Source organism: Quercus robur, chromosome 10 (assembly GCF_932294415.1).
Source record: "Quercus robur chromosome 10, dhQueRobu3.1, whole genome shotgun sequence".
NCBI lineage: Eukaryota > Viridiplantae > Streptophyta > Magnoliopsida > Fagales > Fagaceae > Quercus > Quercus robur.
Window position 1 is genome coordinate 10018928 of NC_065543.1, and position 15442 is coordinate 10034369.

The following is a 15442-nucleotide window of genomic DNA, read 5'->3' on the forward strand; positions in this document are numbered from 1 at the left end:
CACCTAAAACTGATTGGTGTCTTGATCTGATAATAAAGAACTATAATCAGAAATAGACGCCATATTTTGAAACTCTCTCTAAAAAAAAAAAAAATTGATGGTACAATACAATAGTTAATACTTTGATAAGAATTTTTTTTTCTTTCCATCTTTTACAGACTTAAATTTTTGGGAAATTGTTGTTGTGCACACAATACACACAACACTTACTATATTTAAAACACAATTTCATTTATAAATTTAAAATAGTAAACACAATTACACAGTTTAGTTGAAATCGTATTTTAAACCCAAGGTTTTAATTAATATATAGCATACAAACTGTACACACTACGCCAATGTGTAATTAACAATGATCTAAACTTTTGGGTGCCGTAAGAGCCTTTGTTTTCTCTGATTTTTTTTTAAGGTTCTGTTTACATTATCAAAATTTATTGTTTTAGAATAAAAGGCTCCTCATTGAAATTAACTAGGCCTCTTTGTTTTTTTTAATAGGTCCATTCTAGGAGTCTTTTGGGTTAAAATTGCAAATTTTAAAGTTAATTTGCGTTATAGCTACTGTTCGAAGTTAATTGGGGAACTGAGGAGAGAGATTGAATTTCGGCAATGGCGTTGCCGAAATTCAGCCAAAAAAGCAGGAGAGAGAATAAGGTTACCGAAATTCAATCAGAAAGCAGGAGAGAGGAGAGAGAATAATAAAAAAGTAGGAGAGAGGAGAGAGAATAACTAAAAAGCAGGAGAGAGGAGAGAGAATAACCAAAAAAAAAAAAATTTCCCCCACAATTTCGGTAATGCCATTGCCGAAATTGTTGGGGAAATTTTTTTTTTTCCCCACAATTTTGGTAACACAATTTCGATAATCCCATTGCTGTTTTCTCTTTTTTTTTTTTTTTTTTTATTTACTTACATTTACGGCAACGCTATTGCCGAAATAAGGGGATTGCCGAAAATGTGAAAAAAAAAGAAAAAAAGGAGAAAAGGATTACGGCAACGGGATTGCCGAAATAGGAAAAAAAAATTCCCCTGTTTCGGCAATACCATTGCCGTAAATGTAAATAAAAAATAAAAAATAAAAAATAATAAAAAAAAAAAGAGAAAAGGATTACAGCAATCCCATTGCCGTAATAGGAGGAAATATCTATTTCAGCAATAGCGTTGCCGTAAATGTAAATAAATGTAAATAAATAAATAAAAATTGCGGAAAAATAATTTCCCCTATTTCGGTAATAGCATTGCCGTAAATGTAAATAAATAAATAAAAAGAGAAAACAGCAATGGGATTGCCGAAATTGAGGAAAAATTAAATAATTTTCCCCTATTTCGGCAATAGCGTTGCCGTAAATGTAAATAAATAAATAAAAAAAAAATAAAAAAAAAAAGAGAAAACAGCAATGGGATTGCCGAAAATGTGGGAAAAAAAAAATTTTCCCCAACAATTTCGGTAATGCCATTGCCTAAATTGTTGGGGAAAATTTTTTTTTTCCCCACAATTTCGGTAATGCCATTGCCGAAATTGTGGAGGAAAAAAAAATTTTTTTTTTCCCACAATTTCGGTAATGCCATTGCCGAAATTGTTGGGGAAAATTTTTTTTTTCCCCCCACAATTTCGGTAATGACATTGCTGTTTTTTTTTTTTTTTTTTTTTTACATTTATGGCAACGCTATTGCCGAAATAGGGGGAAATTATTTAATTTTTCCTCAATTTCGGCAGTGCCATTGCTGAAATTGTGGGAAAGAAAGGAGAAAAGGATTACGGCAATAGCGTTGCCGTAAATGTGAGAAAAAAAAAGTACAAAAGAATTAAAAATAAAAAATAAAGGAGAAAGATATAAAAAAGTACACATATTATTCTTTCAATATATTTTTGACTGAACTAGTTTGGTTTGTCACGTTCTTTTAGAAATAGATAAGGATAGATTCAAGTACACTGGTACATTGAATCTTTTTCTAAAATGCACGCTGTAAACAAAAACAAAAAAAAGTACATAGATTCTTATAGAACGAAAAAATGACTGATGTGCACGCTGTAAACAAAAAAAACAAAGAAAGTACGGATTCTTACCATAGAAAAGAAAAAATGATTGATGTGCACACTATAAACCAAAAAAAGTAAAGAAAGTACCTAAATTCTTACAATATAGAAGAAAAAAATTATTGATGTGTACACAGTAAACCAAAAAAGCAAAGAAAGTACATATATTCTTACACTACGGAAAAAAAAATGATTGATGTGCACGCTTTAAAAAAAAAAACAAAGAAAGTACATAGATTCTTACATTTACATGTACGTTGTAAACAAAAAAAAGCAAAGAAAGTAAACCAAAAAAGACAAAGATTCAATCAACCAATCACCTCAACTCCTCATCTCATTTGATTTTTATTCTCTGCAAAAAATATATTTTGCCACATCTAAATCTTTAACGTGATTCTTTTTTGTCTACTCCTCATCTCATCTCACCTCATCTCCATTCTTTTTTGTCTACTCCTCGTCTCATCTCCAACATGATTCTTTTTTGTCTACTCCTCATCTCAATATATAGACACACACAGACACAAAATAAATAAACGTACACCCCAATCTAACTTGCAGTGCTAGAAAACATCATAGCATATGGAATTAGTACCATGTTCTTTCAAATAATACAAACTAACAATATGGTCCAACTCCTAAAAACATAATTAAAAAAAAAAAAAAAAAAACAACAGTCCAACTAATCCATTGAAGTAGATTGAATACTTATGTTGGGTCATTCAGTTTAGCCACTAGTGGAGCCAGCCACAGTTCGAGTGGGGCATGTTCTTCTATTATGGCCTTCTTGCCTACAGAGACTACACAATGGCCTTGGTTGATGCTCTGCCCCTTCGTCCATTTCATTTCGAAGTCGAGTTGTTCTTGGTCGACCTTTTTCACGGCGCAACTTGACATTAGGATACAAGACCGGGAAATTAGGCTCATTCCAATGTACACTGTCCTGAACTATGCGAAATCTAGGTGCATAACAAGCAACTTGTTCTTCCAAATGGTAGCAACGGTCGATATATCGCATTGCAGAGATGCCTTGATATTTACACACGGCAATGACATGTGAGCACGGAATCTTATAAACCTGCCATTTTTGACAACTACAAGTGTTCTGCCTCAAATTTACCTCATGACGATGATTACCCCTATATGCAGAGTTAGGGTTTATTGGTGTTCTGACTTCAAACAGACCATCTTCATGACTGAACACGGTAACTGAATGCTTTGGTGCCTTTTTTTCCCATTTATTGAATTTATTCTTTGCATAGGTTGTAATGCGTTCACCGGCAGTAACCTCTGCACATGCCTTAGTATACCGATCGGCAAAGTAGGCGACACAACAATAGTATGTAAGTTCAACTAATGCAGTTATGGGCAGATTTCTAGCACTCTTTAGAATTCCATTGAAGCTTTCAGACAAGTTTGTGGTCATTGCCCCATAACGATGTCCACCATCGTATGCTAACGTCCACTTTTCCACTAGCATTTCCCTTAAATACTTCTCACCATCTGCACTTAATTGAGTAATTCTATCCCTGGTGATTTGATACTTTCGTAACTGATTCTCCATGCCTGCCCACATTACCATAGCCTTCAAGTTTTTATTCCCAATTTGTTGATTGAAATTGCTAGCCACATGGCGAAGGCAAAAACGATGATACCAACGTGTTGATTGACATATAGTCCGTATCGCTGCCATTATACCAGGATGACGATCAGATATGACACATAACCCTTCTCGATTAGTGGAAAAAGTCTGTTGTCACCATCCCAAGTTGATGCAATCAGTAACGTACCTTTATACTTACCATATAGGAAAGTTCCATCTATACTAATCACTGGCCTACAATGTTGAAAACCTTCAATTGATGGACCAAAAGCCCAGAACACTCTCTCGAATATCGCACAGCCTGGCATAGTAGCAGGTATTGTTCTCCAAATAACCCTGCTGTCCGGGTTTGAATCAGTCAAAGCTTTCAACCATTTTGGCAATAATTGGTAAGATTTGTCCCAATCACCAAACGCTCTACCAATTGCTTTCTCTTTTGCCTCCCACACCTTGAAATAAGAAGGCCTGTATTGGTACTTATTGTAAAGAGTCTGTTGAAGTGAAGCAATCTTTATGGTTGGATCATTTTTGACAACATCCCTCAACTCTTTCTCAATAACATGGGTGTCTAATTGCTCGTGATCTTGTGTGAGCGTAGACTCTGTACATGTGTGTGGACCATTGTACTTCCTAACCTCAAACAACCCATATGTAGCCCGGAAGCATGCTCGAAGACGCCAAGAACAATTTTTGCACCTTACAGACCAACATTCTGGATCTGACTCTCTTACACAAAATGTTTGGTTCCTCTTGATGTGATAGCGTTTAACAGCAACTTGTAGTTCATCCTTATCGACAAAAAGCAAGCCCACATAAAACTCTTGGGTAGGGTCCCAAATACTCTGAGTGGGCTTTTCAAATGGTGGGGTTGGATCAATTATATTATCCCACGTGTTCTGTGAAAAGCTTAGTGATGAAGGTTGATGGACTCCCATAGTTGGACTGCTTTCATGATTACCTTCATTTGGAGGCTCCTATTCATCTCCAATATCATCAAGGACCTCATCGTCATCAAGTTGGTCATCACTATCCATAGTCCGCATCCTTTCTGATAATGTATGGACCGCATTTTCAGTAGTAGCAGCCATGCGATGTGTATCATTAGGATCATTAGCAGCTCTCTGAGAGGCGGTTTGGTCATACTGAGCTTCAAACTCAAAACAAGTAGTCTCTTGTGTGACATGCTCAGTTGGATTATCATAGTCAGCATCACTGTTGGAAATTAGCCGAGAAGGAACATGTTGGTCCTCAGTTGCAACATGGGTATATGGAGAATGATAGTTAGCACCGCCAATGTTGATTGGAGAATGAGCCGCATCTTGAGAATAATGACCAATATGAGTGGCATATGGATCATGGAAGTGCCCGCCATGTGAATAACTAAACGATGCACTCGGTCCTTCGTTGGCATATCGAATGGGGAAAACATCTCGGTGGCTTCTTATAGGCTCTACACCCACGTATAACTCTGCACCTACAAATCCATATTGGCGGTCTAACATATCGAATATTGCATTGACACCATTATCATCTGCTACCAAAACTTGCTGGTAAGTCACAGGATGTGGATGACATTGAAATGGAAATCTATACCAAATAGTCAATTTTGAATCTTCTCTGTTTATATGAAGCGTGGATGCTACTCTATCACATAGATCTTCAAATGTAACACCCCGGCTTAATGGAAGCATAGAAGGAGGTGGCCCTTCATAATAAACCCCATTTTCTCCATGTTTAATTATTCCACCGGAATGGATGAGAAAAATGAACAACTTTTCTGCCATCTACAGTAAAGCATAATAATAGTATTAATAAATTAACACAACACAACCATTACAATGCAATACAAGAAGGTAATCCATTAAAAATATTCACTGATAATAATAGTATTAAACATACGTGTATATTATAGGCTAACAAACTAAGTATTTCTTTAAGGAAATATACGTCAATTTTGAAATTTAGGCAAGAATTCATGAATAAATAATTTAAAACATATCATACAAATCAGTTCATGTTGCAAAACACATAATACAGAAACAAGATTTGCATGAACAAATAATTTAACAAAAAAAAGATTTTCATGCTTAGCTATGCCCCTAAAACATATCAACATGAATATTATAAAAAGAAAAGTAACTACTTAAGAAATATAACTCACCTTCTAAGAGATAACGAACGGATAGATATTTGCAAGTGTTGTTACTTATAGTTGTTTGGAGAATATATGGCACGCATGATTTGAAAATGGTTGGTAAAATTATGAGGGGAACAAGAGTGGAGAAGAAGGTTGATGGAATTTATAGGGGAAAAAGAGTAGAAAATAAGAACGGTGGAAATTTCAGTGACATTAGTACTGTTTAAATAGGATGCAAGTTTCATATCAGTTAAATTCAGTGACATTATAGGGTACTTTTACCATAAAAGAACATGACAAACAAAACTCCTTCGGTCAAAAAAGTACTGAAAGAATCTCTGCAATGTCACAAATACTGAAAGAATCTCTGCAATGCCACTGCAATGCCATTGTACTTGAATCTATCCTTATAGGGTTTTTTTTTTTATATGTGTACTTTTTTATCAATCTCTCTCCACTATTTCGGCAACAAAAAAATACTGAAAGAATCTCTACAATGCCACAAATACTGAAAAGAATCTTTGCAATGTCATTGTACTTGAATCTATCCTTATAGGGTACTTTTTTTCATATGCGTACTTTTTTTTTTTTATATCTCTCTCCTCTATTTCGGCAATGTCATTGCCACAAACCAGATGAGATAAGGAGTTGAAGTGATTGGTTGATTGACTTTTTGTTTTATTTTTTTTACTTTCTTTGCTTTTTTTGTTCACAGCGTGCACGTAAGAATCTATGTACTTTCTTTACTTTTTTTTTTTTTTTGTTAACAGCGTGTACATCAATCAATTTTTTTCTTCTATATTGTAAGAATCTATATACTTTCTTTGCTTTTTTTTTTTTGGTTTATAGTGTGCATATCAATCATTTTTTCTTTTCTATTGTAAGAATCTGTATACTTTCTTTGTTTTTTTTTTTTTTTTTTTTGTTTACAACGTGCACATCAGTCAATTTTTTTCTTCTATAAGAATCTATGTACTTTTTTTTGTTTTTGTTTACAGCGTGCACTTTAGAATAAGAATCAATGTACGAGAGGCTGTGGAGAATAAGAATCTATGTACTTTTTTTTGTCTTTGACACTTTTACGAGAGTTTGGAAGAGAGGCTGTGGAGAATGAAAATAAAAATGTACACCACAGTAGCCATCATGCAAAGGAAAAAAGATTTACCAAAGGAAAAATGTACACATTTCTTGTTTTCACAAAGGTCTTACGGTTAGTAGTATAATGTGCTATGTATACTATTTAGGCATAATATTTTTTGCTACAATGATGCATAAATAATGATAATACTTTAATATATTTTTAATAAACAGTCATTTTACATTTATTAGTGATTGCGACGATGAGGTACATTCAATTTTTGTTGCGTTCCACAACATGGAGGATGCCTATTTTCTCGTTGTGGGTACCTTCGTGCTTGCACAGGACTTCTCCCCATGCGCCTCGGCTGTGTTCTAATGTCAACCTCCGTTTGATAATTACCATAGTCATCATCTTCATTATCTGAAGACACCTCCATCTCTTGGGTATCTTCTGCATCTTCCCCACTATCCTCATTTGAGGCATCTTCCTCAGAGTCTGTTACAGAGGCCTCTTCTTCAGAGTTTGGAGCACATACCCATGTATTTTGTGGTGTGCAAAAATCACCAACATGAGGGGGTGGTTGGGAAGGTTGTGGTGTGCAGAAATCATAGTTGTACTGGCTATCTTGGCCATAATTGTATTGCCCAGCATCAGATGGAGGTGGCGATGGGTGATAGGAGGGAGGTGTTGAATTAGGTTGGGGATAATGGTCATAGCTAAACAAACCCTCAAATCCTTGTCCTATGGAAGTGGATGACCCAATTTGTTGATATAAATTCATGCAATACTTGTTGACAGTAATTGGATTATACTCACTGAAGGTGGTTGGCTCATTACCAGCAAATGTTGATGGCCCAGCTTGGGTAGAGCTGTACATATTGTGTTGTGCGGAGGTAGATGGTCCGGCATCATCATTTCGGCATTGTCCACGTTGTGCAGAGGTAGATGAGTGGGTTTCAGTATAGGTTTGCGGTTGTCTTCCTTGGCGCCTTTGTCGTCGCCCGAAGTTTGTCACCCTTTCAGTAGGGACGGAGGAAATATTTGCTTCCATTGATAACTTCAGTCGAGTAAGGCCCTCTACTATTGGTGGAAGGACTTGCTGTGCTGTGAGATCATTCCTCTGTTGATTTGCAACAGCTAAATTTAACATTTTATTAACCTCAGTTTGCTGCCGCAGAAAAAGGAAAATAACATTTATTAGTGCAGTAATATTGAAAAAGTGAAAATAATAATTTGTTATCAATATTAGTGCAGTATTTGGATGTGTAAATAACTTGTTATCAATATTAGTGCAGTATCCCTTAAAAAGCTAAAATAATAACCTGGTATATATGGGCAGTCGCCTCTGGTGTTGTGAATAGGTGACCATTTTGCTGGTACCATGTTGCGTAGTCCACACTTGAATCAAAATGGTCATCTCCAACTAGAAGTTCAGCTCGCATATTCCAACACTGGTAGTATTGGTTATGCTGCCTTCTCCAATTGACAGTGGACTTTCCTGTCAACTTTACACAATGCACAGATTTATCCAAATTGTCTGTAGGCCACCTTGGACATCTTTGCAACAACCCAAACTGTTGCATGACTCTTTCTGGGTGGTAATACTCTACAATTTGGAAGCACAGCAATGGCGCTGTTGTAGTCCATATATTTCTTTCTGCAAGACACCATGGATGCATATAGTTATCGTATGGTGTCCAAACAACCTGCAATTCCAATTACAATAACTATGTTATAATCAATCAAGACAATAATATAACTAGTAAATTAACCATTGATGCATTGTGATATATTACCTGTTTATTATTATGTGTATCGTGATTAGAACGGTATGAACGCAAAACATGCGTTGGTGTATGAGTGAATGTTCTTTTGGTATCCCACCTATACACAATTAATGATTGTCATACAATATTTAGAGTTTGGAAGTATCAAGGATTACAAAATTGTATAGAAATAAAAAGTAAATATTATACCTGCAACCGTATGGGTCGTCGCCATTTAAATTTGTTGGATTTATTGGAATTGGGGTCAGATATGGAAGATGCTCCCACGCCCATAATTGTAATATGAAAACAGGACCTGCAATCTCCGTGCTTTTTTTAATAGCAGCAGTACACAGCTCTTTATAAAGGTAAGCTAGTGTAGCACTACCCCAGCTATATTCCCCAGCTACACCAAAGTCGTCTAACAGCTTGAGAAAGCAGCAATGCAATCTACTTTGGCTCTTATTTCCAAATAGTAAAGCCAAAACCTGAAACATGTATGCCCTAGCATGCTGTTGGGTTGTTATAGCATTGGCACCCTCTGATAGGTTTGAGAATGTATCCCTTACCCATGTTATTTTAAGGCCACCAAATTTCAATGCTGTTTCAGGTGGTGTCACCCCAAGTAAATTACAACATTCTGTACTCCAAGTCAAATGTATTGGCCCGCACACTGCATTGCCATCAATAGGCAATCCTGTAAGGATTGCTATATCCTGTAGAGTTATAGTCATTTCACAATTAGGTAGGTGAAATGTATGGGTACTACATTGCCATCGCTCTACCAAAGAAGTGATAAGACTCCAATCAATATCTATATGTGGTAGGCGGGTAACACGGTATAATCTACATTGATGCAAATATGGGGCGATACGCTCGCCTAACTGCAGGAGGGGTGCAAACGATTGAGGTCGCACTCGTAAGGTGGAAACCTGAATTTTTTTTAAAAAAAAAAATATACAATGTTATATTGCTAATATATAAATTATTTTCATGTAAATTGAATAATTGTATATATTATTTGGACATTAATAAATTTGGATCTTGCAACGTACATTGCCTTCCATTGCATCATTAGAGATGTGGTATTGTTGCTCCATTTCAAATATATCTACAACAAAATTGAAAGAAACTCAAATAAAAGATTTATGAAGCAAAATTTTTAATAATAATAATAATAATAATAATAATAATAATAATAATATTAATAGTTTTAGCAAAAATAATCATACACACAATAATTAGTATTAACTATAATTGAGATGCTTACCACAATTGTGATGCCAACTAAAAGAGTGAGAATTATAGAGTGATACTTACAAAAAAAAAAAAAAAACACACAATCAGATAACCATAAAAAATAATTCATTAATCTAAAATTTGAATAACAAGAGCAACAACAACAACAACAACACCAACAATTATCATAATCATAGGCATACAAATAATATTAATTACAATTACAAATACATAATATTTTACAATGTATTAGCTTCTAATATTTACAAAGCACATGTTTATATAATAATAATAATAAATTTGTTAATTTCTAGAGCTATAAGTTAATAAGCAAAGCAAAAAAACTTACATTAACAAAAAACTTACAATCCTTAGTTGTGGCACACTGAAACAAAGTAAAAGAATAACTTTGCAGCCTGAGGAATTGTGATGAGATGCAATTCTACTTCGCACTTCCCTTCTCTTTTATTTCCAATTGAACAATAAAAAGACAAAAAAGAAAGATTTAGGCGTGGTAAAGTTTATTTTCTGCAGAGAATATAAGTCAGATGAGACGAGGAGCAGACAAAAAAGAATGGAGATGAGGTGAGATGAGATGAGATGAGGAGTAGACAAAAAAGAATCACGTTAAAGATTTAGGTGTGGCAAAATATATTTTTTGCAGAGAATAAAAATCAAATGAGATGAGGAGTTGAGGTGACTGGTTGATTGAATCTTTGTCTTTTTTGGTTTACTTTCTTTGCTTTTTTTTGTTTACAACGTACATGTAAATGTAAGAATCTATGTACTTTCTTTGTTTTTTTTTTTAAAGCGTGCACATCAATCATTTTTTTTTTCCGTAGTGTAAGAATATATGTACTTTCTTTGCTTTTTTGGTTTACTGTGTACACATCAATAATTTTTTTTCTTCTATATTGTAAGAATCTAGGTACTTTCTTTACTTTTTTTGGTTTATAGTGTGCACATCAATCATTTTTTCTTTTCTATGGTAAGAATCCGTACTTTTTTTGTTTTTTTTTGTTTACAGCGTGCACATCAGTCATTTTTTCGTTCTATAAGATTCTATGTACTTTTTTTTGTTTTTGTTTACAGCGTGCATTTTAGAAAAAGATTCAATGAACCAGTGTACTTGAATCTATCCTTATCTATTTCTAAAAGAACGTGACAAACCAAACTGGTTCAGTCAAAAATATATTGAAAGTGTACTTGAATCTATCCTTATCTATTTCTAAAAGAACGTGACAAACCAAACTGGTTCAGTCAAAAATATATTGAAAGAATAATATGCGTACTTTTTTTATATCTCTCTCCTCTATTTCGGCAATACCATTGCCACAATTCTTTTTTTCTCACATTTTCGGCAATTAGATTGTCACAAAAATTTTTTTCCTATTTCGACAATACCATTGCCACAATTAATTTGTCACAAATTTTTTTCCCCCTATTTTGACAATACCATTACCACAATTTTTCTTCTTTTTTTTTTTCCCACAATTTCAGCAATGGCACTGCCGAAATTGGGAAATTATTTTTTCCCACATTTTCGGCAATCCAATTGCCGTTTTCTCTCCTTTTTATTTTTATTTTTTATTTTTAATCCTTTTGTACTTTTTTTTTCTCACATTTACGGCAACGCTATTGCCGTAATCCTTTTCTCCTTTCTTTCCCACAATTTCAGTAATGGCACTGCTGAAATTGAGGAAAAATTAAATAATTTCCCCCTATTACGGCAATAGCGTTGCCGTAAATGTAAAAAAAAAAAAATAAATAAAAAAATAAAAAACAATGGCATTACCGAAATTGTGGGGGAAAAAAAAAAATTTTCCCCAACAATTTCGGCAATGGCATTACCGAAATTGTGGGGGAAAAAAAAAAAATTTTTCCTCCACAATTTCGGCAATGGCATTACCGAAATTGTGGGGAAATAAAAAAAAAAAAAAATTCCTCCACAATTTCGGCAATGGTATTACCGAAATTGTGGGGGAAAAAAAAAAATTTTCCCCAACAATTTCGGCAATGGCATTACCGAAATTGTGGGGAAAAAAAAAATTTTCCCCAACAATTTCGGCAATGGCATTACCGAAATTGTGGGGAAATTTTTTTTTTTTTTTTCCAAAAATTTTTCCCCCACAATTTCGGCAATGTCATTACCGAAATTGTGAGTGAAAATTTTTTTTTTTCCACATTTTCGGCAATCTCATTGCTGTTTTTTCTTTTTATTTATTTATTTATTTATTTACATTTACGGCAACGCTATTGCCGAAATAGGGGAAAATTATTTAATTTTTCCTCAATTTCGGCAATCCCATTGCTGTTTTCTCTTTTTATTTATTTATTTACATTTACGGCAACGCTATTGTCGAAATAAGGGAAATTATTTTTCCAAATTTTTCCCCAATTTTTATTTATTTATTTACATTTATTTACATTTACGGCAACGCTATTGCCGAAATAGATATTTCCTCCTATTACGGCAATGGGATTGCTGTAATCCTTTTCTCTTTTTCTTTTCTTTTTATTTTTATTTTTATTTTTTATTTACATTTACGGCAATGGTATTGCCGAAACAGGGGAAATTTTTTTTTCCTATTTCGGCAATCCCGTTGCCGTAATCCTTTTCTCCTTTTTTTCTTTTTTTTTTCACATTTTCGGCAATCCCCTTATTTCGGCAATAGAGTTGCCGTAAGTGTAAATAAATAAATAAATAAATAAAAGAGAAAACAGCAATGGGATTACGAAATTGTGGGAAAAAAAAAAAAAAAATTCCTCCACAATTTCGGCAATGGCATTACCGAAATTGTGGGGGAAAAAAAAAATTTCCCCAACAATTTCGGCAATGGCATTACTGAAATTGTGGGGGAAAAAAAAAAATTTTGGTTATTCTCTCTCCTCTCTCCTGCTTTTTGGTTATTCTCTCTCCTCTCTCCTACTTTTTTGTTATTCTCTCTCCTCTCTCCTGCTTTCTGATTGAATTTCGGTATCGAATTCTCTCTCTTGCTTTTTTTGGCTGAATTTCGGCAACGCCATTGCCGAAATTCAGTCTCTCTCCTCAGTTTCCCAATTAACTTCGAACAGTAGCTATAACGCAAATTAACTTTAAAATTTGCAATTTTAACCCAAAAGACTCCCATTCTAGAGTGAGCCAGGTCGGCTAAATCTTGTAATCCTCATCATAAATTCTTAACTTTTTTTTTCCTCTTTTTATAATTTTTTTTGCTAGTAGTCTCGATGTCTAAATCCACCTGTTAAAGTTGCAATGATTCTTATATAATTTTTTTAAATTATAAAGGGTATTTTGGTCAATTAATTTCGTTGTTGGTGCCCTTATTATTTTTTTTTTTTTGGGGGGAAATTGGTGCCCTTATTATATAGCGTAGATTTTCTAGGTAGCTAATTGCGAAAGAATATGCTGTGAAAAATTCGTTAACACAGATTCATGATGAAAAAATATCTAAGGTTATAGCCGTCTCATGGAATACAACTTTATAACATACTACGTAATAGATTTTTTTTTTTTTTTTTTTTTTAACTAGAAATATTTGTCTCTTTAGGAATTACGAGTATTTTTAAGTAATATGTATTGCTTAGTACATTCATTGTATTTGAAAGTGACTTGTAAATTTTTTTTTTCAATAATTAAGTGAAAATAAAGCCTTGGATACTAAAGGAATATATTTTTTCTATTTATAAAAATTAAAATTTTGTTGCTTAGCATATTATAAGGCACATTTTAAAATCAAAGATGATTAAGAAATTGTTTTCCACTCCTTGAAATCTCTCCTTTGTGATTGCAGGACCCTGTTAAATGACTTTCTCAACATTTTAGATGATAATAGACTTGTTGATATTTCCAGGACTAGTTATTTGTTTTTAGAATGCTAGTTCTGTCCAACTATAAAAATGTATTGCTGTAAGCCCGTGAGCCAGTTTTTTTTTTTTTTTTTTTTAATATCAAGAACCAAAAATGATAAAAGTCCTATATGTTGTGTAGGTGCAGCAGTTATCTAAATTTTTTATTTTTGCTTACCCATCTTACTCGCTACAATTCATAGGAAGAAAAACCAAATCTCATTCTGACCCAACAACCAGCATGGCCAAGAAGAAGGCCAAAGCAGTAAAAGCAGATGAAAAAGTCGGCGGCACTGACATTATCTCGCAGCTTCACCCAAATATTGTGACAGACATTCTGTCACGACTGCCATTTAAAAATGTAGTTTTACTTGGTTTATATAAAAATGTAGACTCTGCTTCTCTAGATAAAAGGCCTCCTTTTCTTTTTTTAATTTTATTTCATAGGAAATTTTAATGAAAAAATACATGAATAATTGGTTGGGCTGCCATGTTTTTACTTTTATTTTTCCTATTTGTTTTTCTTTAATCTTAAAGTTTCTGCCTACATTGTAGGTAGAATCTACGAGGATTATCAACTTCTGATTGCCACATCAATTTGCAAGATCTTCATAAATATTTTGCATCAATTTTGGAGCAATAAATTTTGTGCCAATGACATTGCCAGAAACATGTATGGCCACTGTGTTGGCATGAACTCAATGCTAAATTATGCTAATTCGGATTAAATATGACATTTATAAGCTTATTCACAAATACATTATTATATTTAAGTGTGACTTGCTTAATAGTCTAGCTTAAATTTGAATTGTTTGGTAAACATAATAATATAAATTTTTTTCCCCAAAATATAGCTCGAATTATTCATAAACAATTTAGTTCACTTATGACAAAGGTAAAATTTTATTTACTTTTTAATTTTATAGAAAAATATTATTGGTAATGCTTTCAAAACACTATTTTTTTTTTCCCTAAAATTTCCTTGTAACATTCTGAAAGGGATAAAGTCAAACCCGGTAACCTAAGGAAAGTCATAATTGCATCGTAATATTTTAAAAGAGAAAAAATTAAAATCAACTTGCAATGTCTTGTTATATTATTTAGTTAAGTCATAATTGCACTGTAATAGTATTTTAAAAGATAAAAATTCAAAATCAATTTGCAAAGTCTTGTAATACCTATATTACTTAGTTATAGGCTATATTTGGATCGTATCTTAATCCTTATCAATTCCAACCCAACAACCACCATGGAGAACAAAGCCAAAGCAGTAGAAAAAGATGAACATTATTTTTAGAAAAGCATACATACATATATATATATATATATATATTTATGTTTATATAGACTTGAGATTGAATTTTGTATATTTGTAAATGAGTTTATATTATATCAAATTATTATTTGTAGTGTTAGAGATATATTAGCTCATTAGCATAGGCCTAAGCCTAATTCTACTTTGTGTGCAAGCCAAGTCTCCTGCTTGTACTAGAAGTCTCTTAGTCTAGGGTTTAGTCTACTATATATACACATATTATGATTCATTGTAACACAGGATTTGTACTACATTCTAATATATTATTGATGTAGCCCTTTAGGGTTTCCTCCGTGGATGTAGGCCGTTAGGCTGAACCACGTAACTCTCGTGTGTTACTATGTTCTATACTTTATGCTTTCGCTTCCGCATCCATACTAGCATATTCAACATGGTGTATCAATGCTAATATTTAACATGTAG

At 33.5% G+C, this 15442-nt stretch overlaps 3 protein-coding genes across 5 annotated transcripts in view; 1 reads left to right on the top strand and 2 right to left on the bottom strand.

Annotated features, from left to right (window-relative positions):
• Window positions 1-15442, top strand: part of LOC126702768 (disease resistance protein RUN1-like) — a 107682-nt gene that overhangs the window by 69112 nt on the left and 23128 nt on the right. The window lies entirely within an intron of this gene.
• Window positions 2757-3722, bottom strand: LOC126703818 (uncharacterized). The gene has a single exon (XM_050402889.1). It carries the CDS (start codon window positions 3720-3722, stop codon window positions 2757-2759), a length of 966 nt encoding a protein of 321 aa, XP_050258846.1.
• LOC126703819 (uncharacterized) lies at window positions 3722-4567 on the bottom strand. Its single transcript, XM_050402890.1, has one exon. It carries the CDS (start codon window positions 4565-4567, stop codon window positions 3722-3724), a length of 846 nt encoding a protein of 281 aa, XP_050258847.1.

What these genes read in the sequence shown, in the direction of transcription:
- LOC126703818 (XM_050402889.1), bottom strand. Translation starts at nt 3,722, where the DNA reads ATGGCAGCGATACGGACTATATGTCAATCAACACGTTGGTATCATCGT.
- LOC126703819 (XM_050402890.1), bottom strand. Translation starts at nt 4,567, where the DNA reads ATGGGAGTCCATCAACCTTCATCACTAAGCTTTTCACAGAACACGTGG.